The following is a 24767-nucleotide window of genomic DNA, read 5'->3' as shown; positions in this document are numbered from 1 at the left end:
AGAAACATGAAGATAGGGGAAGTTTTGTTGGTAAACGTCTGATATGCTGGGTTTTAGTGACATGTGTGGATAAGATGGATATTAGAAGTTCAGTTGGGTTCAGATTTGCACAGATATTCAAATATATATTATGCAAAGGCAACACTGGTGATGGAGAAAGGGGGTCAAATCTGTCACATTGGTTCAAACAACAAATTTCTTTAACCATTAAAGTCCACCAAAAATGGATTTGAGATGAGAAAGCTCTATTAAGAAGATAAGAAATGTCTTAAATCCATGCTGTTGCAGCAGAGATAAAAAAGAATAAATTTGAGAGGTACCAGGAGGAAGAATCTGTTGGTCTTGGTAATAATGTGATTATTCAAGGTGTGATTTTCTCTGGTTGAGATATTAAAAATTGCTGACAATAATTTCAGTAGAACCAAAGGGCCAGGCACCAGATTTCTAGGGGTTGAGGAATAGTGGGTCTCCCCAGGTGGTGCCAGTGGTAAAGAGCCCGCCTGCCAGTGCAGGAGACATAAGAGATACAAGTTTGATCCCTGGGTCGGGAAGATCCCATGGAAGTGAGCACGGCAACCCATTCCAATATTTTTGCTTGGAGAATCCCCATGCACAGAGGAGCCTGGTGGGCGACAGTCCAGAGGGTTGCAAACAGTCAGACACAGCTGAAGTGACTTAGCATGCCTGCACCAGGATTAGTAGGGGGTATAAAATGTGAAAAACTAAGAGAAAAAGAGGAAGGCTTTTTGTCTTTTTTTCAATGATGGGGGGAGTGGTTCCCTAATTGCCTGTTGGTATGAAGAAGTCATTGCTCATTGGGATAGAGCTGTTCACTCAAAATTTAAAAAGAACCTTGATTACCTTGCATTAATAAGCCAGCTTTCATCAGGCTTCATATCTGATTAGTTCCTCCTGGAGTCTTCCAACGGCCCTCTGGTTTCTCCTAACCTGAATGGTTTTGTGTTACTGGAATTTATCTTGTTGTCTATTTCTTCCAACAGATTGCTATGGAAATATTAAATAACACTGGGCTTGACTCTTATCTCAAGGGATTCTGACTATTAAAATTTCTGCTCATGCTAAAGAACTTTTTGTTTGGTAGAAAATGTGATATGGCTGGTGATTTTGTTTTTTCTTTTTTACCCTCTGCATGCTTTGCTCTACGTAATGAGATGATGGAACTGTTTATCATCAAACTTTATAGCTTCCTTCTTCTATTGTTTTTCTACTATTAGGTAAGAAGCTAATGTGTACAAATTAAAATATTGAATTTTTTTTTTTACTGTAGTTTAGCAAAAATTTTTTAGTAATCAAGTCGTAATAAGGCAGTGGCCCTAAAGGCAAACTTGTGTACTATAGATTGGAATGTAATTGATGAGTGAATCTGGCAGTGCCTGTCTTTGATTTCAGTATTTTACTAATGTGAGTACTGTTTACAGAGAAATGTTTGCTGTTGGATAAGTATGTTAATTGTTACAGTAGTAAAAAGTGCTAGAAACAACCTACTGTTGTCCATTTATGGAGGAGTATCTATGTCAATTATTTTATATTTGTATTGAGGGATACTCTTAGTGCAGCCTTTAAAAGAATTGAGGTAAAATTATTGAAAGATTTCCAAGATGTGTCATTAAATGAAAAGAACAAGTTTCACAGGGTATATATTATATGTTTCACTTCACATAAAAATTATACCTGAGTATATGGGCATCTCATGCATATGTTAAGTATAGAGAGGAAATTGGAGGGATATTTTCCAAATTGCAGGTATGATTCTAAATTGCACTTGTGAATCATTCTAAAGAGGAAACTTGGACTAGGAGCATAGTGATGACATGGGACTTCCATGCTTTATTCTGTATGCTTTAGCACCAGTTAATCTTGTATGAGATGATTTGATGATGGGGAAATACTCCCTATAACATTAAAAGGAATTACTAAGGAGACACACTTCCAACACTGAGGTGGGTTGGTTTCCCCTGCTTCTGATAATGTTTCTTTGTATTACTTCTATTCTATTCTCTCAACATCCAACATCTTCTTTAACATTTACTTTATGATCTGTTTTAAATTAATTTTTATTTTATTAATTTTTATTAATTTTTAAATAAATTATCCTACTGTTTTTTATATTCAATTTTATGAATGCATAGTGTCTTTCATTAAAAAGTTTAATGCAAGATTGGAGTTGCTTGCCCTGTGAAAGGTGGCACATGAACAGACACATGTCCTCATGTTTTGTGCCCTGATGTGAAGGTGGTCACTCAGTAAACACTTAGTTCAGTTCAGTTCAGTTCAGTTGCTCAGCCATGTCCGACTCTTTGCGACCCCATATACTGCAGCACACCAGGCCTCCCTGTCCATCACCAACTCCTGGAGTTTACTCAAATTTGTGTCCACTGAGTTGGTGATGCCGTTCCAGCATCTCATCCTCTGTCGTCCCCTTTTCCTCCCGCCTTCAGTCTTTCCCAGCATCAGGGTCTTTTCCAATGAGTCAGTTCTTGGCATCAGGTGGACAAAGTATTGGAGTTTCAGCTTCAGCATCAGTCCTTCCAATGAATGTTCAGGACTGATCTCCTTTAGAATGGACTGGTTGAATCTCCTTGCAGTCCAAGAGACTGTCAAGAGTCTTCTCCAACACCACAGTTCAAAAGCATCAATTCTTCAGCATTCAGCTTTCTTTATAGTCTGACTCTCACATCCATACATGACCACTGGAAAAACCATAGCTTTGACTAGATGAACCTTTGTTGGCAAAGTAATGTCTCTGTTTTTTAATAAGCTGTCTAGGTTGGTCATAACTTTTATTCCAAGGAGCAAATGTCTTTTAATTTCGTGGCTGCAGTCACCATCTGCAGTGCTTTTGGAGCCCCCCAAAATAAAGTGTGCCACTGTTTCCACTGTTTCCCCATCTATTTGCCATGAAGTGATGGAACTGGATGCCATGGTCTTCGTTTTCTGAATGTTGAGCTTTAAGCCAATTTTTTCACTCTCCACTTTCACTTTCATCAAGAGGCTCTTTTAGTTCCTCTTCACTTTCTGCCATAAGGGTGGTGTCATCTGCATATCTGAGGTTATTGGGATTTCTCCTGGAAATCTTGATTCCAGCTTGTGCTTCTTCTAGCCCAGTGTTTTTCATGATGCACTCTGCATATAAGTTAAATAAGCAGGGTGACAATGTACAGCTTTGACATACTCCTTTTCCTATTTGGAACCAGTTTGTTGTTCCATGTCCAGTTCTAACTGTTGCTTCCTGACCTGCATACAGATTTTTCAAGAGGCAGGTCAGGTGGTCTGGTATTCCCATGTCTTTCACAATTTTCCACAGTTTATTGTGATTCACACAGTCAAAGGCTTTGGCATAGTCAATAAAACAGAAATAGATATTTTTCTGGAACTCTCTTGCTTTTTCAATGATCCAGCAGATGTTGGCAATTTGATCTCTGGTTCCTCTGCCTTTTCTAAAACCAGCTTGAATATCTGGAAGTTCACAGTTCACGTATTGCTGAAACCTGGGTTGGAGAATTTTGAGCATTACTTTGCTAGCGAGTGAGATGAATGCAATTTTTCAGTAGTTTGAGCATTCTTTGGCATTGCCTTTCTTAGGGATTGTAGTGAAAATTGAGTGAAAACTGACCTTTTCCAGTCCTGTGGCCACTGGTGAGTTTTCCACATTTACTGGCATATTGAGTGCAGCACTTTCATAGCATCATCTTTCAGGATTTGAAATAGCTCAGCTGGAATTCCATCACCTCCACTAGCTTTCTTTGTAGTAATGATTCCTAAGGCCCACTTGACTTCACATTCCACAATGTCTGGCTCTAGGTGAGTGATCACACCATCGTGATTATCTGGGTTGTGAAGATCTTTTTGTATAGTTCTTTTTTGTACAGTAAACACTAGTAAATTAAAGATTTCTAATCAGATTAATTTTCTGAAGAACTGTAATCATGGATATTTAAATGGACCATGAATTTATTTGCTCTCATTTTATGAAACACTAGATTAAGTCTGATGGAATAACAGTCACTTCCTATTTCCATCAGGAATGTGGACAGTGTCCAAAATAAAGAATAGATAATCACCAACCATGATTACTTTACTGTCTTGAACAGTTTCATTATAAACTGCTAAAAATTTACGTTTTAAATATCAAAAATTATCACCCACCATCTAGCATGTAGAATTGTGGTTTTTTGGGAATTAGTACATTTAAATCTTTGAAAGTATACAATTATGAAATGAATTTATTTTATAGGCTTAAGAACAGCCTTTATAAATATACTTTTAGTAAACAGAAATTGGATTTATTCTTTAAAATTTTATTTTAGACTTGCCTAACTACTTTCCAACCACATTCTCTGAAGCCAAACCTTATCCTTCTAGTTTGGTCATTGGTCATTTCCCTCTATGAAAACTTTTATAAAATCACATTATAATCTTTTAAAACAAGGGTATTTTTAGTTGTAATGTATGGGAAAGCACCTGTGAAATCTTTGACTAAATGTCTAATTTTTTGTAACTTAAGGTTAACTTTTCTCTCTTCTACTTTCATTTTTTTTTTTTTTGAGGGAGATAGTTTAAAATATCAGCAAAGGCGAACAGAAGTACATGCATTTGGTACTTGAAAACCATTATGATGTATACTCTTGCCATTTTCTTAGAAAATTTTCTCCAAATTAAAACTAAACCTAGCCAATTGCACTCCATTTTCTATTTTCAAAAACAATTTATTATCCTCAAGTCACCTTCTGGTTTTGAAAATAAAACATATATGAGATAGATAACAAATGTTTGCAATTAGTGAATTTAGGTGAAGAGTCTGTTGAGTGTATTTATTCAATTTTCTGTAGGTTGGACATCCCCCCACCCCGCCACGCCCACGCCCCCACCCTCCCAAATCTGGGGGGAAATCAAGTTGCCTGTAATCCAAATTTTTTGCATTTTCTTTAAAACAACAGTTAACTCATTCCTATCTGAATGTGGTCACTGTGGCTCAGGAAGTAAAAAGTATTTCAGCCTTAGCTTAAGACCTTGATTTAAGAAATATTGGGCCACAGAACTCAGGTTCCATTTCATCTGCAGCCTCCTCTGTTTATAAGTTCCCTGTCCTCACCGTCCTCAACAATGGATGAGGATGTGGATGTTGGCAGACTGGGTCAGGCCGTGTTTTCATTTTCATGGTGCACTTAGTTTTTTACTTTTTTTTTTTTTTTTTGAGGACTTTATTGGATTTGTTACAATATGCTGTTTTCTTTCTTTCTTTTTAAAAATGTTTTGTGTTTTTGGCTGCAAGGCATGTGGGATCTTAGCTCCTCAATAAGGGATCAGACCCACACTCCCTGAACTGGAAGGGAAGTCTTAACCACTGGACCAGGGAAGTCCGTAGGTTGTCACTTTATCAATCCAGAGTGGTCCAGGCCTGGCCTCACAAGTAGGACCCTGGAGTCAGGAGCTGAGTTGGATGGTGTGAGTTTGTAAAGATGCCCCTGAGGTCCTCTGACCTGGCTCAGTAGGGGTGATTGTGGGTGTTCCTTCCTTCCCTGCCTGTAGGGTCTCTTTGCAGTTCACCTTGTGGCACTGGGAACGTGTGTTTGGGCCCTGTACAGGTCACCTGCCCTGCTCTGTAGGAGCTTGCCTTTGAGTCTGGTAGATTACCATGTGGACTGACGGCTGTATAACAAAGGACGGGTTACTTAATTACTCTGAGCTGCAATTCTCTGTTTGTAGAACAGAAACAACATATGTATAGGGTCTGGCACATTTGTAGAGATGTTTAATATTATCACAACTCTCAATAAAGTGTTTTCTCTCTTCCTACCCATCTTTATCCTCTGAAGGAAGTACTCTATATATAAAGTTCTTTTCAATGTTTCTCTAAAATATCTATAAAATAAAATAAAAATATCTATAAGAAAACATAAGTGTTTTGTTCAAAATGTGTGCACTTAAGAGGTATAATTATTAAGCACTGAAAGCTGATGCTGGGAAGGATTGGTGGAAGGAGGAGAAGGGGACAACAGAGGATGAGATGGCTGGATGGCATCACTGACTCGATGGACATGAGTTTTGGTGAACTCCCGGAGTTGGTGATGGAAAGGGAGGCCTGGCGTGCTGCGATTCATGGGGTCACAAAGAGTCGGACACGACTGAGCAACTGAACTGAACTGAAATCAATGTTATGCTCAAGGCCACGACCTTTTAGTTGCTTTGCTGAAGGGAAGAATTGGGGGTATTATAACGTGTTTTACACCCCAAGTCAGACCCTCCAAGGCGATACCTTTCTCTAGGCTCACTTAGGTGCCACAGAGGTACCAGATGTACTTCGGTGTCTAATCTCTAACTGATTTTTAGGACATTAAATTACCATTTCAGATAAGAATTACACTTTGCTGTCAGAGTGGTGGTGGTAGTTGTTAGAAATTCATTGGCTTATCGTCCACATGGTTCCCTACTTAAGAATGTTCAGTTTGCATTCATCAGAAACTTATTTCGAATTTTGAATTTGGATCTAGTCACGTACCGTCGCATTCTCTCTTGTGATGCTGGGTGGTGGCAGTGATTCACAACTCCCAGTCAGTGTGTGATCAGGAGGGTAAACAATCAGTGCACCAACAAACATCTGTTCTTCCCTTTCAATACAGTGTTCAATAAATTACATGAGATAGCCAACACTTTATTATAAAATAGGCTTTGTGTTAGATAATTTTGCCTAACTCTCTGCTAATGTGTTTGGAGCACATGTAAATCAGGCTTGGCTGATGTTGAAGCTGAAACTCCAATACTTTGGCCACCTGATGTGAAGAGCTGACTAATTTGAAAAGACCCTGATGCTGGGAAAGATTGAGGGCAGAAGGAGAAGGGTACAACAGAGGATGAGATGGTTCAATGGCATCACCGACTCGATGGACATGGGTTTGGGTGGACTCCGGGAGTTGATGATGGACAGGGAGGCCTGGCGTGCAAAGTGTTGGACACAACTGAGTGACTGAACTGAACAGAACTGAAGCTGTGATAGTCAGTAGGTTAGGAGTATTAGATGCATTTTGGACTTAACAATATTTTTAACTTCCTGTGGGTTTGTTGGGACCTAACTCCGTCATAGGAGGTCTATAATTCATCCGTTAGTTGGTTCAAATGATAAACATCTGATAGATGAATAGCCCTGTTAGGATATAAAACTAAGCAGTATTCTGGCCACGTATGATTAACTGTCAAAAATGATACTGGTATTTTTATATTATTAATATCTGTTATTAATCTGCTAAGAGCTCTTTTTTTTTCACTCATCCCGGTCCTACCTGGGTAATCATAGATGGCTCCTACCCAAAGGTCATATGTCTTCCACACTGTTCAGTGACGTGATATTGGTGGTTTGCAGTCTGCCATGGGGGGAGTATTTGTATTGGCAGACATTACAAATAAGGTCTTTTTCCTGTTTAACAATTTTTTTCTTTTCTTTTTTTTTTGGAGAGCCAAGTCTAGCACACTCCTAGTTATGTCACACCTTCACGGCATTTTCTAATTTTTTGGTTATCCCTCCAGGTCTCTGCTTTGAGAGCCCGTCATTGTATTGAATTTTTCTCTAACCTGAGTGATCAGACTTCTATTTAGCCCAAATGAGCTTCTGTGTTTCAGTGTCTGCCCGCACCTTCTCCGCTGGAGCCCCCCAAAGAGCTGTGCTTAGGATGGTTCAGGTCCATCTCCTTGTGCTTTCTCAGTGACCTTGCTGTGAGTCTTCTCAGGATCTGACCTGAGGAGAGTGAAAGTCGCTCAGTCACATCCGATTCTTTGCAACCCCGTGGCCTATACAGTCCATGGAATTCTCCAGGCCACAATACTGGAGTGGGTAGCCTTTCCCTCCTCCAGGGGATCTTCGCAACCCAGGTCTCCTGTATTGAGGGTGGATTCTTCACCAGCTGAGCCACAAGGGAAGCCCAAGGATACTGGAGTGCATAGCCTACCCCTTCTCTGGTGGATCTTTCTGACCCAGGAATGAACTGGGGTCTCCTGCATTGTTGGTGGATTCTTTACCAACTGAGCTATCAGGGAAGCACATGAGGATATGATGTGAAACTAACCCTTTCAAACTTGCAGTCCTATCAGAAAAGCCAGGCAGGATGCAAGTATTCTTTGGGGTGTCATGGATTAAGTGCCTTGAGAAGACACCTGCTCCTTAGACGTGTGCAGGACAGTATATGTGTTGCTATTTTTAACATACATTTGTACCTTGATGGTATCTCTTTAGACTGTTAGAAGTAAGTTCTGTGATTGCAGGTCTCTGACTTCCTCAAGCATGTTTGACTCAACTATATAACTTTCATAGCTTCACTAGTAATAGTGTCTTTTTAATGATTCTTTTAAGAAGTTGGAATTTTATTAGTATCTGATTGCTATCCTCAAGAATATGTGCAGGCACAAAAACCACCTGCAGTTCTATTTTGACCAAGAATTCTCATGTGGAGATGATTTTCAAAATGATGGAGAATAGAGACAAAGGCCAGTGTGCCCTAAGGAGGCTGGGTTTCACATTTAATGCCCAAGGGAGAGAGGAAAGGCACTTCAGGAAGAAGGGATCTGGCCACTAGGGCTCACAGAGAGGCAAGAATCAGGATGAAAGGACTGTGAGACTTATTTTAGAAATTGCGGAATGACATTCAGGGTTTTGAATAGGAAATAGTATTTGGTATTCTAGATTTAAAGCTAATCTGGGCTGACTCTACAGGGAAAGTGTGAAAGGTTTCTGAAGGTTTCCCTTGTATTGTCTCCATCTGAAGATACTGCAGGTTGTTCACAAGGGTGAAATAAGTCCGTGCTCTGGGTTGTGATGCTGAAGATAGCTGCTGAGCTTTTTAAAAATACATGGATTGTCTAATACCTTAAATTTTATTTCAGTTTGTTATCAGTTACGAAGTCTGTTTTCTACTGAATCACAGTTCAGTTCAGTTCAGTCACTCAGTTGTGTCTGACTCTTTGTGACCCTGTGAATCACAGCACACCAGGCCCCCCTGTCCATCACCAACTCCAGGAGTTCACCCAAACTCACGTGCATCGAGTCGGTGATGCCATCCAGCCATCTCATCCTCTGTCGTCCCCTTCTCCCCCTGCCCCCAATCCCTCCCAGCATCAGAGTCTTTTCCAATGAGTCAACTTTTCACATGAGGTGGCCAAAGTATTGGAGTTTCAGCCTCAGCATCAGTCCTTTCAATGAACACTCAGGACTGGTCTCCTTTAAGATGGACTGGTTGGATCTCCTTGCAGTCCAAGGGACTCTCAAGAGTCTTCTCCAACACCACAGTTCAAAAGCATCAATTCTTTGGCTCTCAGCTTTCTTCACAGTCCAACTCTCACATCCGTACATGACCAAGCAGCAGACAACTTGATCTTTTATCTCAACATTCAGGAGTAAATATTTCAAGAGTCAAACAGTTTCTATCCCCGTGAATGACCTAAAATCTTAAGTATTTCAAGACTTTTAATTTTGTAACTGAAAGTCACCAGGTATCTGTTACATTTTCTGTTAATATTTTAATTTGTGCTATCACTGCTGCAATCATTTTATACTGAAAATTGTATAAAATGAGCCTCTTGCTCTGAAGACCTCTCTTTCTAGTAAATATTGATAAGACAGTCTTTGATACAAAATGAGCTCAAGTTTTTTAGGCCATGTGCAAATCACAAATTCTGGTTTTAATTATATCTCAAGGGAACAACCTGAGGAAACCAAAAGAACTGACATAATTGGATCAAATTGTGTAATCAAAAGCAAATGATGTGGTTATTAATCCTAATGAAATGATTTCCCAGCATTTAATTCATTTCTCTGATTCCAGAAATTTTAGTGATAAGTGTGTTGAAAGGGATATTCTGAGCAGGTACTCTTCCTAAATAGTCCTTTTCTCCAGACTGTTTTTGGTTGAAATATTTCTGAAGTTTAAACCTTAGAACAGAGAGTCTATTCTATATATGAAGTCACATGCTATACATGAAGTTTTAGTCCTATTTTATTTATGTAGAAGGCAGTATTCCAAGCATTTTATGTTAACTTATCCTCATAGATTAAAAGTGAAAGTGAAAGTGAAGTCATGTCCTACTCTTTGCAACCCCATGCTGCTGCTGCTAAATCGCTTCAGTCGTGTCCATCTCTGTGCGACCCCGTAGACGGCAGCCTACCAGGCTCCTCCATCCTTGAGATTCTCCAGGCAAGAACGCTAGAGTGGGTTGCCAATGCTTTCTCCATTGCGACCCCATAGACTGTAGCTTACCAGGCTCCTCTGTCCATGGGATTTTCCAGGCAATAGTACTGGAGTGGATTGCCATTTCCTTCTCCAGGGGATCTTCCCAACCCAGGGCTCGAACCCGGGTCTCCCGCATTGTAGAGAGATGCTTTACTGTCTGAGCCACCAGATTATCAGTATATAGTATTATATTATTCTTGTCAGTTTATAAAATGAATCAACTAAATCAGAGAAGTGACATCATTTGTCAAAACCATTTTGCATGGAGATTCTGTTTTTAACCACAAGGCCAATGTGCTCAGCTGGTAGCTCAGCTGGTAAAGAATCCGCCTGCAATGCAGGAGACCCTAGTTTGATTCCTGGGTCAAGAAGATCCCCTGGAGAAGGGAAGGCTCCCCACCCTAGTATTCTGGCCTAGAGAATTCCATGGACTGTATAGTCCATGGGGTTGCAAAAAATTGGACACGACTGAGTGACTTTTACTTTCACTAAGGTTCTAAAACAACTGTAACATGTTTATTAGTTTAAATTAACGTATTTGTTTAACATCTTAATTTTTGTTTGGTATTTGCGTCACATTTCAGCATTAGGGCAATGCAACAATGCACCGCTAATTAGCTTTATCAATGTTAACCTCTGCATTTATTATAAACTTTTGATCCATGATCTAAAATTGAGCATTCAGACTAGTCATCATGGCCATGTGCCTTGTTTTAAACACATAATAGGTTTTGTTTTGTTTGAGAATACAATCTCTTGATCCCCAGGAAAGCTACCAACTAGCTTTTGCGTCACTGACTTTAACTAGGAAATTGAGGAATTTTTGGTTTTGGAAAGCTACTTTCTCTAAGCCATTTCAAGTAAGTTAATGACTGTGTTTCTTATGTGAATTAAAAGACTTCATTGGAAAGTAATAAAGTACAAGCTCTAATAGATGTTTACACGAGTGGATTTTGTTATGGGACCCATGTGTTGTTCTTTACTTGTTTCTTAACAATTTAAAATAATGAGGTGTAGAACTTTGAGGACTACAAACATTTTTTAATAAGCCCTTCAAAATTAATAATTGTGAAATATATATTTATCATCAAGGAAAAAGGGTTAAATAAACATATGTTAGTCCCCGTTGGAAGCAACGTGAGGTTTTTATGGACCACAAAGCTCAGTGATGAACTTGCCTTGTAGGGACTCTTCTTCACTCTGTACTCTTTTTTCAATTTTTTTTAATTGAAATTTCTTCTAATTTATTTGTATGGCATCTTACCAATCTTCCTTTTTTAAACTTTTCTACCATTCAGATTCTACACCAAAATGATTAAGAAAAAAACAACAACTCTCTGCTGGAACTGATTCAGTACGATATACATTCAGCATCAATGCCCAGTTCCATCTTATTACTTACCTATAATGTTCTAATTTTCGTTCTAGATCCTTAATTTTTTGTAGAGTCACTTTTCAAAGGAGTTATAAAGTAGCGATATCACATAATAAAAGCAATTTATGAAGGTTTTGTAACATTTTTAAAAAATAAAAATACCCTTTATTCCTAAAAGATTTATGCTCATTGTAAAAGTACTTAATGTTATAAAGACACAGTAAAAATCACTGCCATCCAGATGTGATAACTGGTAAGATTTCCTGATGTTCATTGTTTGTATGTATGTGTGTGTGCTGTTTGCTCAGTCGGGTCTGACTTTTTGTGACCCCATGGACTATATAAGCCCACCAGGCTCATCTGTCCATGGAATTTTCCAGGCAAGAATATTGGAGTGGGTTGCCATTTCCTTCTCCAGGGGATCTTCCCGACCCAGGGATTAAACCTAGGTCTCCTTAATCAGCAGGTAGATTCTTTAATGCTGCACCACCTAGGAGACCATTATTTACATGTTTCTCCTAAAATGATGAGATGGTTGGATGGCATCATTGACTCAATGGACATGAGTTTGAACAAACTCCAGGAGATAGTGAAGAACAGGGAAGCCTGGCATGCTGTAGTTGATGGGGTCAGAGGGAGTCGGGCATAACTGAGCTACTGAACAACAGCCTAAAATGAAAATTCATAGACAAAAATATTTTAACAGTAATTCTCACTCTATATGAAAGTACATTTATTATATGTTTGGAGTTTAATATTTGTTACAACATGATTATTATCATATTTTCTCACAGTCCCTGGCCCTGACTTACTAGTTGGCGAGGGTCACATCCAGTACTGAATTGTGTTTGGTTCCTCTTCTCTGGGTCATAAAGAGCGAAACCAAAGAACAACAGGCCATAAGACCATTCTCAAAATCACAGGGCTGCTGCTGCAGAGAAATCTGCAATCTTTTCTAGGCCTAATTTCTTCATAATAAGAATTCCTGCCTTGTTGTGAGGATTAAATGAGAGATTGTATAGGCAGTTTGTTGTGTGTTATAGATGTTTCATAAAACTAGTTCTTTCTCTTTTTCCTAAAAATTTTGCTTTAATAGGTAGGATGTTTTGCATGTAGGGATAGCCATGAATCTATTCCAGCAAGCTCATGAGATGGAGAATGTTGTATTTCTTTAATTTGGATTAATGTATTGGATGGATCCATTGCATGTCTAGTTAAAATTTCAAGTAGAGCATTCAGTAAACTTTATTAAAGAATACTTTGCATGTCAGCAACACAGCTCTGTTATCCAAGTTACGCTGTGCTCAAAGATTTGTGAACTTACCACATGGTTAGCTCAGTTATCATTGAAAAAAGACTAGCAGAAACTTAATTCACAAAAAAGATCCCATCTGTTTTGTTTACTGAAATATATTTAAGGGTTGTATTGTTGATTAAATTGAGATTGTATTGAGGACTAGAGAAGTGTGTTCTTTAGTAATTGGCACATCAGAAGTCCTCCGTATATACTAGCAATTATCACTTTTTGTTAATTAAAATTTATAAAATTTAAAATTCATAAGTGCCTTGCCTTTCGAAGAAGTGATTTGTCCTTATTGTAGCAAGAAATATTTGTTTAGACTTTTTCTTTCTTACTGATTTAAGTAAAAGTTTATTTAAACTGAAGAGCCTTTTAGTGAATGGAAAGATTGATGATGAATGGAAAAGCCCTGATGCTGGAAAGATTGATGGCAGGAGGAGAAGAGATGGTTGGATGGCATCATCAACTCAATGGACATGAGTTGGAGCAAACTCGAGGAGTTATTGAAGGACAGGAAAGCCTGGTGTGCTACAGTCCATGGGGTCGCAAAGAGTCTGACACGACTGAGCAACTGAACAACAACAAGTTTCTACTTTAACAAATTGATGATTAATTTTGAAATCATTTTTAAGCCAAGGAGAAATTGATTTTTTGAAAGAAAATAGTTATAAATTGTTTTTTAAATATAAATCTAGATATTTACTTACTCATATATTACACTTATTTCACCCTGAAGATAAAGCATTTTAAAATGTCACCTCTGTAAGGATTAAATGTTAGTTAGAACAGCAAAATTGGTCAGATCAGAAAATCAGTACGTTTCTACAATCCGTAAATTAGAGTATTTTTTTGGGGAATGTTCAAAAGAATCCAGTGGGTATTAGTCTGATAAGGAAGCCACACTTGAACCAGATTGATTACGCCGGTTAAAGTCACCTATTGGATACACTTAGCCCTTGGTGTGTGGTAGGGAATCTGAGCAGTGAGAGCTACTTCCTGCAAAAGAAATGACTTCCATATTGTTGAAGTGGTGATAATGGTCAAGTCTTGGGATAAATATGTTAGGAGTCAGGCAGGTGGGATGCTGGAGTTAGTTACTGAACCCAGTGATACTTAGTAAGGCTTCCTGTGTGTGTCTTGGAGCACAGGAATCGTGGAGGAAGATTCCTGCATATGACTGGATGTCAGACTAAGTATGCCCGATAGGATTCCTCCACCCCCAGAAACTCTAATAATCTATAAGAAGCAAGCTTAGATTTTGAAACTTAATTTCAGGATTCCACTGTGCATGTAACAGGTGCAAAGATACATACTATTTGTTGTTCTCTGTGGTTAGATAGCTTCATAAATCAGCACCATCTGTTCTTCTTCTAAAAGACTCTTCTCTTGCCTTGGGTTGTGTGGAGTCATGTTGTGTATGTTTCAAGACAGGAAATGTTTCATTTCTGTGGGAAATGGAAATTTCATGGACTGTGTTCAGGACTGTGTTTGCCATTCCATTTGATCAGTATTAATTTGAGATGAGGGTGTTAGGCATCCTGTTGAGGGTGGGCAACTCACGTATAATATTCAACATCACAGGTACTGAATTATTCTTCATTTAATCCAAAGTTATTTGACATTGAACTCTGGAGTTCTGTGGAGCAAGTTTATATTAAGGTGAACTGTACTGTCTTTAAAGGTATAAGAGCTATTATTTTCCCTCTATAATATAAGAAGACAGTTTTATTTTTAAAAGTCTTGCTTAGTATCTAGTACTGTCTTTTCTAATTCTTTTTTTAATAGTGCTTTTACTCTAGTAGAATACAATGATCTTCAAATAAAATTATATTACACATTTCCTGATTTTATTTCTTTGGAAGGTTGCTTATAGGTTTATCATTTTCAACAGTGAAATCCCCTCCCCCACCAAATGTTTTCAATTGTTTTCCACATATGATGGAAAATTATTTTTCCCTGGGGATTAGGCTAATTAATCAAATAGTGGCAACCTTAACACAAAAGCCTTCTGGAATCCAATTTGTGATACTCAGGGGACTTGGAAACAGATTCCCCTCAGAATTTATTTTCCACCAAATGTGATCCCCCAAAGTGGTTTAATTCATACTGTCAACATTTAAGTAAATACTTTCTCTGGAAGCTACTATGGTTCACTAAGAGTTAATGTATCTCTCATTAAATTTGGAAACTTTTGGAATTCCAAAACTCCAAAAGGTGAAAAAGATCATTTAGTTGAGCATTTGTGTAGCAGTGTAATTGAACTGGTTAAATTATTTTACATGAAAAATAATAATAACAACATTTGAGGAAGAATATTATAAATTTGTTGAGCAGGATATCATCAGAACTTTCTTTTCCTTTCTTGCTTCCTAAACATAAAAATCAGATTGGTATGATGGAAATTTAAGTAAGCAAGTATAACTTAAGTTTTTAAAAAACATTTAGACAGTAAGTAAATTATTTCTTGAAATTGTAGGCTTTTCTTTAAAGTAATAGCTATTCAAAATATTTATATCCTCAGAACTCAAGAGTATGAATGCAGAGATGCAGGTGATTGCTTTCTGGGTAAATTTTTATTGTGTTCCATAAAACAGACAATTTTCCTTGTTTTGTAAACAAACCGATTACAAAGTTTATCCTCTTGTATGAATGATGGAAGCAGGATTCAGATTTTAAGTGTTCTAACTACCAATTCTGTACTATTTTGCAATAGTATCCACTTTTGTTAATGATATCATTAACAAAAATCTGTGAATATAGAGAAAATATTTAGTGCCCAAGAAGGAAAAAATACAACTAGATAATTTTTGAAATTAAAAAGATAATTAAGGATTTAGCCTAATTTCATTTTTTTCCCTCTCCTCTTACTACTTGACTCTTCGATCTTAAAAACATTGCTTAGATCAGTATTATATTACAGATAAAGGGTTAACAAAAATTATTTCCCCCTCTGCACGAGAGTATAAACTTTGGTGAGGGTTTTGGTTTGGTTTTGTTCCCTGTTCCTGGAAACCTGATAAAGGTTTCTGTGAACAGTCTTTGTATGGTAATTAAATTATTCTGATTGGTAAATTGTATGTGGACTGGAAAAACTGTAAGTATCTGACAAGCAGCTGTCCCTTTGGTGATGTCATGGGACATACTGGCTTCTCTGAGGCAGAAGTCTCCTGAGCCAGGGTAGCACTTTGCATCCAGCCCCTGTAAGTGTCTTCCTGTGCAACTGAACAGTCATCTGGGGGACCCACAGGAGAAGGTCGTGGGCATCTTCCAGGAAGGCACCTGCCAGGGACACGAGCACGATACTGCCTTCCTGGCACCTTGGGTTTCCTATCTTTTATTGTTTGAAGTAAACCTGGTGCCAGATTTAAATGAAAATTAAATACAGCGTACTGGAAGGCATTTAATGAAAAAACTAGCACTCTGTGTTCCCCCAGCCCCTCTCACTAGAGGCAGCAACGCCCAATCTATGCAGATGTTGGTTGGTTCTGGTATTTACTTCCATGTTTCTGAATGAAGTATTTAAGTTGTTGCTTTGTGGTTACTAGCTATTGACATCTTTTGATTTGTCATTATGGAAGATGGGGTTTCCCTTTAATGCCACTTTTACCTTCCCAGCTCCCCTCCTCTAAGTCTTGTTACATGAAAACCCCAAGTGGAATCAATACCCAGTGTCACGTTATATGGCGGTGTGAGGGCTGCTCGCGGCTTAGCCGAGTGGGTTCTCTGATTACGTTTCCTTTCCTACACATTTCCCTTCGCTGTTCTTGGAGCTAATTGCTCTGGCATTTTGACAATTTGGTTTGTTTTCTCTGTCTATATCTTTAATCTGTGTCCTGCCCCGTCATTCTCTATCAGGTCTCTGGAAATATCTCCCAAATATTAAAAAATATCAGAGTAATTATTATTATGATTTTTCTCATGGAGACGGACTTCCCAGACCTCTGTGTCCTGCTGCTCTAATCTTCTCTGGACTGTCACCATATTCTGGGTTTACCTTGGGTTCTGTCCATTGTCTCATTGAGTTTTCTGGGTTTTACTGGAAGGCATCCAAAAATAATTTTATAGGAAGGGGACCAGGGGAAGTAAAGACTTTACTTGTCTAATTGTTTGTTTGTTTGTTTTACTTTTCACACTTGATTTTTGTTTTTGTTTGGTTGAGTATATTGTTCTATGTTGAAAAATATGTTTTTCCCTTGATATAGAGGGTTTAACTCTTTCATGTAGTCGAATTTAATGTTTACTATTCAAAAGACGTTCTTATCATAGAGCATGTTCCCAGTATACTTTGCTAGTGATCATACAAATGCTGTGTGTGTGTGTGTGCTCAGTCGCTTCAGTCGTGTCCGACTCTTTGCAACCCCATGGACCGTAGCCCGCCAGGCTCCTCTGTCCATAGAATTCTCCAGGCAAGAATACTGGAGTGGGTTGCCATGCCCTCCCCCAGGGGCCTACAGATGCTACCACTTGGCAATGCTCAGATTAAATTCTGTTATTGGGAGATAATTTTCCATGGTTCTTTTGTATTTCTGTACATCTTGAGAATGAAGACCTTTGTGCTGCACTCTGCTTTCAACGATATGTGTACAGCAAACAACCTTGGAAGACAGACATGGTGTCTCCCTCCAAAGCAGTGAGCAGGCATGCAGACTGTTTGTGTAAAGGGCTCCAGTTCCCTGGGCTCAGTTTCTCCTGAGTAGACCAGTGTCCCCTGGCCCTCTTCATATCACCTTTGAGAATTTTAGCTTAGGAGTCAGTACACAAATGGATGATAGTCTGGCTAATGCCACTGCTGTAATGAACTGTCCTTTGTCTGTGAACCAAGGTGTCCTCTGTGACACGCATGAAGCTATGTGGCAGGCTAACTTAGAGCTTTCAAGCAGGATGAAGTCATAGCCCCATCACAGGTCTTCAAATCTGTTTCCTCTGAAAATTTCCTCAACTAGCAACCCATGGGGTTTTCTTTTTCCTGCCATTTATTGGATTGTAGAATATTCATTGGAAGGACTGTTGTTGAAGCTGAAGCTCTAATACTTTGGCCACCTGATGGGAAGAGCCAAGTCATTAGAAAAGACCCCGATGCTGGGAAAGATTGAAGGCAACAGGAGAATGGGGCAGCAGAGGATGAGATGGTTAGAGAGCATCACTGACTCAATGGGCAAAAATTTGAGCAAACTCCAGGAGATAGTAGAGGACAGAGGAGCCTGGCTTGCTAATGGTCCACGGGGTGACAAAGAGTTGAACACGACTTAGTGGATGAACAACTACAACAATGCAGCATTTAGTCGTTTATACTTTTTGATATGTTTTCTCATTCTGAAACCCTTTTATGATGAAAGTACTTTGTATACAGCAAAGTGCAAGAAATTATGGGTTTTATGCAACTTTCTAAAATGCATATGATACATTCTGTATTTAATTGAGTGGGTAATATGTTTAATATTAAATTTTACTGCAAGGCATAAAGTATGAAAGGGTGAATATATACTCTTAAAATATCTTATAGTTGTGTAACATTACCCTAAAAGAATTACTGAGGTATGTTTTATATGTCATGTATTCATTGTTTCTCTTTTCAATAACAGCTAACATTTATTGTCCATTACCATGTGTCAGGTACTATGTTATGATTTGTGCCGTGGGTTATCTTACTTATTCCTCTCAGTAATCTTAAGAAGAATTAGATGGTTTTGTTGTTCCTAGTTTACAGAAAAAGCAATAGAAATACAGAAGGGATATATAACTTGTTTAAGGATGTAAAATTGGCAGATGGCACACTCACTTTTCACATCCAGGTCTGTTTAATTTTTGAAACTGAGCTCTCAATCCCTATTCTCTACTGTAAAATAGACGGGCAAAAAGTACATTGACTCACCTGAACATTTTTCTTCACACTGTGTAGTTTAAATTAATACTCTAGGCCTTCCATCTTGATTTGACATAGTTCATAACTGAGCTTCATTTACTACGGTTAGAGTGGAATTCAGTGTATAACTCCTGTTAAAAGTGACTGTGTTCAGCCCCTCTTAAAAGTACAAAACAACAAAATACAGCAGTATAGGAGTTGATGGGTACACATTCAGAAACTGTAGTTCCCACAGCAATTGCAGCCCAGCCTCAGGGTAGTGAATTTTGCAAAATAACTGAACACCATATGCAGTGACATGAAATAATATTCTCCATACTCTTGGGGCCCTGATAATGGCCACTGTGGGAACAGTGAATGTGTCAGTTATCAGTTGCTATTTCATCACTGTAGTTTGGGGCATTTCATTTATGTGGCTGTCTCCCAGTGCCGCATAGGTGTTTCTGCCAGTTGTATATTGTGGTGGTGTTTTAGCAGGGCTTAAATTATTAATGAATCCTGAAACTAAATGTCTTTAACCCATAAACTATTTGTATGTTTTCCACCTGATTTAGATACTGCTGTGTTTCTCTCCTCTCTATCCCAACCCCCAATGGAAAAGCTTAATTTTGGGAGTTTGTTGTTTACATTGTAAGTGTGACTCTTAGGCAGGTTCAAGATGCTGGTTCACCTTTAAAATGTATTATGCAATGGTGCTTAAAAGAGATAAATGACTAAGAAGGACATAGCAGGGCCCCTCAAAGCACAGGACCATCAGTCTTCAAGTAGCTTGGCTTCACGCAGTGCTCCACCATTGAGGATGCATGGGGTCTATGTAAACTCATAGAAGAACTCGGCACATCCAGCTTATTTTGCTGGATTCTCAGAGGAAATGTCAATTGGGCATTACCAGCTACCTTGCCTTCATATTGCCTTAGTGACTTGAAATAAATTTGATGCTCTATCTTGAACTTAGAGCCATTGCTTATCATTTTGTTGATTGATGTCTCTGTTAATGGCTTTTACATTTATACTATGAGTTAAAAATATACAATTTTTCTGTAATGGTAGACTCTCATTAGGTGGTTTAATAAGTTCATATATAAGCTCACTGTTATCAAGTATATATAGTAGAAAAAGATAAACCTAACAAATTATGGGTATGTAAATTATACATGTAAACTTCCAAGATTTAAATTAAATAAATTTTATTGAGTTGTATTTGGAAACATGTTACCCCAGAGATTCCTGAGGATGATTTTGTTTTCATTAGCAAATACTTGCATACTACCTGCTGGGTATAAGAGCCAAAGTAAAGCCCACGTGAGCCACTGTGTTTGGAGATTCTGAGTCTTTTCTAAGTATTCTAATTTGGATAATAAAACCATTGATGTCATCAGACATGTTTATCCTTATTCAGATGATCCTGCAGAGCCAGCATCACTGTTAGTGAACTGCTTAGTGAAAAGACAGTAGACAAGATGACAAAGAGAGGTATATTCTTGGGTGACATTTCATTTACTTTTATGAACCATCACATTTATTCCACATGTACTTTTTGAAGCACTGGCATATATACTCAATTTCTACAACATGTTGGAATATAATTTTTTTTTTTACAAACTAAAAAACTCTGCCTTTCTGAAAGGAAGAGTGCAATGCTGGGAGTTGATTAGCTTACTCTCTGTTCCTTTTCGTGCACCTGGTCCTTTGTAACAGAAGTAAACAGAAGTCGTTCTTCATGGCTAAGATCTTACTGCCTTTACCTCTAAATGATCAGTCAGTGGGCTTAGGATAACCTTATGTGACATTTCACAGGATGGAGTGTTTAAGTCTGGGATTGTACTAACTTCATGTTCATTTTGACAACCTATGTTAATAGGAACTAGGGAACTGACAATTGGACTGAAGATTTTGCTAATCTTTAAGATTTATAACGGTCTCAACTGTTTGGATTACTAAAATGTTAAATATCTGTCCCCAGTGTAATGTACATTTATTTGTATAACATTGTAGTATATTCAGAGCAGTAGTATGCATGCATGCATGTATGCTTAGTTGCTCAGTCATGTCCAACACTTTGGCAACCCTTTGGACTGTAGCCTGCCAGGCTTCTCTGTCCATGGAATTTTTCAGGCAAGAATACTGGAATGGATTGCCATTTCCTCCTCCAGAGGATCTTCCTGACCCAGAGATCGAATCTGTGTCTCCTGCATTGCAAGCAGATTCCTTACCCACTGAGCCATCAGGGACACCCGGTATATAATATCAATAACCTCAGATATGTAGACAGAGAAGGCAATGGCACCCCACTTCAGTACTCTTGCCTGGAAAATCCCCTGGACGGAGGAGCCTGGTAGGCTGCAGTCCATGGGGTCACTAAGAGTCGGGCACGACTGAGTGACTTCACTTTCACTTTTCACTCTCATGCATTGGAGAAGGAAATGGCAACCCACTCCAGTGCTCTTGCCTGGAGAATCCCAGGGATGGGGAAGCCTAGTAGGCTGCTGTCTATGGGGTCACACAGAGTTGGACACGACTGAAGCGACTTAGCAGCAGCAGCAGCAGCAGCAGCAACAGATTTGCACATGATACCACGTGAATGGCAGAAAGTGAAGAGGAATTAAAGAGCCTCTTGATGAAGGTGAAAGAGGAGAGAGGAAAAGCTGGCTTAAAACTCAACATTCAAAAAACAAAGATCATGGGATCTGGTCCCATCACTTCATGACAAATAGATGAGGGAAAAATGGAAACAGTGATAGACTTTATTTTCTTGGGCTCCAAAAATCACTGGGGACAATGACTGCAGCCATAAAATTAAAAGACGCTTGCTCCTTGGGAAAAAAAGCTATGACAAACCTAGACAGTGTATTAAAAAGCAGGGACATCACTTTGCCGACAAAGGTCCATATAGTCAAAGGTGCGGTTTTTACAGTAGTCATATACAGGTGTCAGAGAAGTCTGTTGTGAGGTTTCAAACTTTCCCAGCAGTATGAGAATTTCTTTGGTATAGCTGTTCTCCAGTTTGTGACTCACCCGCCTGGCGGCTCTATTGTGTAGCTAATGATCACCTCCTTCAAGAGGACTTAATGCCACATGCTGCGACTCCCAGGACTGCTGTTGTTAGAGCCTCTGTCTCTGCAGCAGGCCACTGCTGACTCATGCCTCTGCAGGAGACCCTCCAACACTCAAAGGCAGGTCTCCGCAGTCTCTTGTGGGAGTCACTGCTCCTTCCCTTGGTCTTGGTGCACACAGGTTCTGTTTGTGCCCTCCAGCTGTCTCTGGCAGGTATGAGGTTGAGTTTAAATGTGATTGGGTCCCTCTTACCATCTTATTGCAGCTTCTCCTTTGCCCTTGCTTGTGGGGTATCTTTTTTCGGTGGGTTCCGACATTCTCCTGTCGGTAGTTGTTCAGTAGCTAGTTACAATTTTGGTATTCTCACAGGAGAAGATGAGCGCATGTCCTTCTGCTCTGCCATCTTGGGTTTGATTTTTACATATTAAATATACCAAAAGGTGAAGTAAAAATGATAAGAAGTTAACATAGGTATAAGTCCTAATGTTTTTTTCCTTATTGCAGAGGCATCTTGTTCACCCCCTGAGATATACTAACTCGGGAGACTTACTGCTTTAAAATGCAACTTTTCACATGTTCAAACCCATGTTATCATTAAAGGTCATCCTCACTAGACGAGAGACGTAGTTAATGTGATCATAGTGCCTGTTAGATTCCAGTTTTATCCAGTTTCTTTTCATGCACTTTCTAAGAGTAAACCTGACCCAGGGTGTGCTTCTCTTTGTTTAGGATGAGGATGTCGCAGAGGAAGACAGCAGTCGTGTGGAACCCGTGGGCCACGCCGACACTGGTGTGGAGAACATCCCCAACTTCTCTCTGGAGTAAGTTACTGACAGTCTCAGCTAAGTTTGTAACATCCGTGTAGCTTCACTGATGGCAGCGAATATTCCGAAAGCGTATGGCATGCGGAATGTCTGTGCTTATTTAAAACATGCTTTGCACTGGTTTGTTTTCCAAGGAGCATCTTTCATCTACTGAGTTAATGGTATAATGTAAGAACGATAGCATGGAAATTCACACGTACCTGCTCTGAGTCTCATGCCTTGGCAAGTACTATTAAATGATAGTCTAAAGCAGTGTTTGATTGAAGACTTTTGGCACGTTCATGGCGCTGTCAACTGTGTTCAGGTTGCTTTTGTATGTCAGCGTTTTGTTTGTTCTTCAACTTTGCCAAGTTAAAAAAGATATTGTAGACATACTTTACTTGAAAAACTAGTTGGATCAGGTAAGCATTAGTCATTTTAGTATATGTTTTGTATTGATTTGAAGAAATAGTATCTCTCAAGATATTTGATGGGGACCTTGTAAGAGGTTAGGGACCTTGAACATGTTTTAAGTATAAAAGGTCAAAGAAAAGCTTTCATATATTGTCACAACTTTGCAATTATCTTAAATAACGTCAGGTTTGAATGGAAGATGTTTTTAAGACTTCGTCTGAGTTACCTTAGAGCAGTCATTCTAAATTTTTTCTTTGACTTTGGGTAAAAGTTGGAGTGGAGATATTAATAATTAGACTCTTAATTTTGTCTTTTCTTGGTTTTCCAAGAAAGGGTTATAAGAATTTTCTCAGTGAAATTGAACAGGCTCCCGAATCAGATTATGTTTGTATATTCAGCACCCAGTGCTCTCTAAATAATTACATTTAAGAAATACTTGTACTGTTGTAGTTCTTTTGAGAAAGACTATGAAATAAATAAATGTATTAAAAATACCATACTATCCTTAGTTGACAAACAGACATTAAATAGATGTTCAAATGCTATTAATGATATCTGAAATAGGATTTTAGGACATTCTATGAAAACATCAAAAAATTAAATATCCATGTAAATAGTATTACTTTAGTAAATATTTTGCAATATGACAAAATTTTAATTTAGCTAATTAGAATATTAACTAATGTCCTAAGTAGTGTATATGATTAAATCTGTATACATATTTTCAATTTTGATTTGTTTGATATTCCTATCTTTAATTTTCTTGAGTCTTTGTATTACATAACCAGGGCACTTACAGTACATAGGATTACCTCAGGTTTTTATTTAAGGCATACAGTTGAAGTATTGGCATTTTCCAGTGCATAAGAACTGTCCTGGGATCCTGATCAAGTCCATTGGTAGTTACTGATGTTTGTCCAGGTTTCCTTAAACTAGATACCTAATATCTAGTTGAAATAGTATTTCCAAATATTGATCATTGGATCAGTACTGTTTAGATTTCTGTGCCATGCTCATACCCACAGAAATATCTACAAAGAAAGTGAAATCTCACTGAAATGGTTTAGAAAATTTACATTCTCCTGATTACACCAATTTGCAGTAAATTTGGGCTTATGATATTAATATTGAAGTACTGTACTTATGTAGTAGAAATCTACAAATGAAGTCGTGTAACTTCATATAAATAGCGTAAAGACTTTAGAGTTCAATCACAAACGCTCTTAAGGTAATTGTTTGATTTTTCATGGGTGTCCAGTGGGGTTGTGTCACCTGCACGTGGACTGAGCTTACAGCAGGTAGGATATTAGGAGTAAGGGTGGTGGCATCCTATGTGGACGGCTACCTGCAGCGGCAGAGCTGTGCCCTTACTGGACTGTTGGAAGGATCAATGAGGTGACCTGTGCAGGAGCGCTTTGTAAATTATAAAGTGCTATGCAATGGAAACCTCTTTAGCCCATTAGTCTTCGTAATCCTTGATTAGATATTAGGATGGGAAACTTTCAGTGCAAGTCTAGAGATCTGATTACAAAATGTGGACTTGGACTATACAGAAGAGCAATGTCCTGGGTGATTTTTAATGTAGTTATTTCTGATGATTGCTCCCCTCCCATGCCATCAGACTAGCGTGCAGGTATGTAGTGTTGAATGTGCTTTCATCACCATGCTTCTCTCCAGAATGTGAATGTATACGCGTGTGTGCCCCTTGGAATTTTCGTTTTGT

At 38.6% G+C, this 24767-nt stretch overlaps 1 protein-coding gene across 20 annotated transcripts in view; it reads left to right on the top strand.

The window, feature by feature from the left end:
* The window catches only part of PARD3 (par-3 family cell polarity regulator), a 588875-nt gene that overhangs the window by 306378 nt on the left and 257730 nt on the right, over positions 1-24767 (top strand). For 19 of the 20 annotated variants that reach the window (XM_027560026.1, XM_027560020.1, XM_027560017.1 and 16 more), the window contains one exon: positions 22557-22648. In XM_027560026.1, coding sequence (XP_027415827.1) covers positions 22557-22648 — 92 coding nt within the window. Of the gene's footprint in view, positions 1-22556; positions 22649-24665; positions 24678-24767 lie in introns of all 20 variants that reach the window. The other variant, XM_027560024.1, reaches the window with a different exon arrangement.

Source organism: Bos indicus x Bos taurus, chromosome 13, assembly GCF_003369695.1.
Source record: "Bos indicus x Bos taurus breed Angus x Brahman F1 hybrid chromosome 13, Bos_hybrid_MaternalHap_v2.0, whole genome shotgun sequence".
Taxonomy (NCBI): domain Eukaryota; kingdom Metazoa; phylum Chordata; class Mammalia; order Artiodactyla; family Bovidae; genus Bos; species Bos indicus x Bos taurus.
This window is presented reverse-complemented; position numbering and strand designations above follow the sequence as displayed.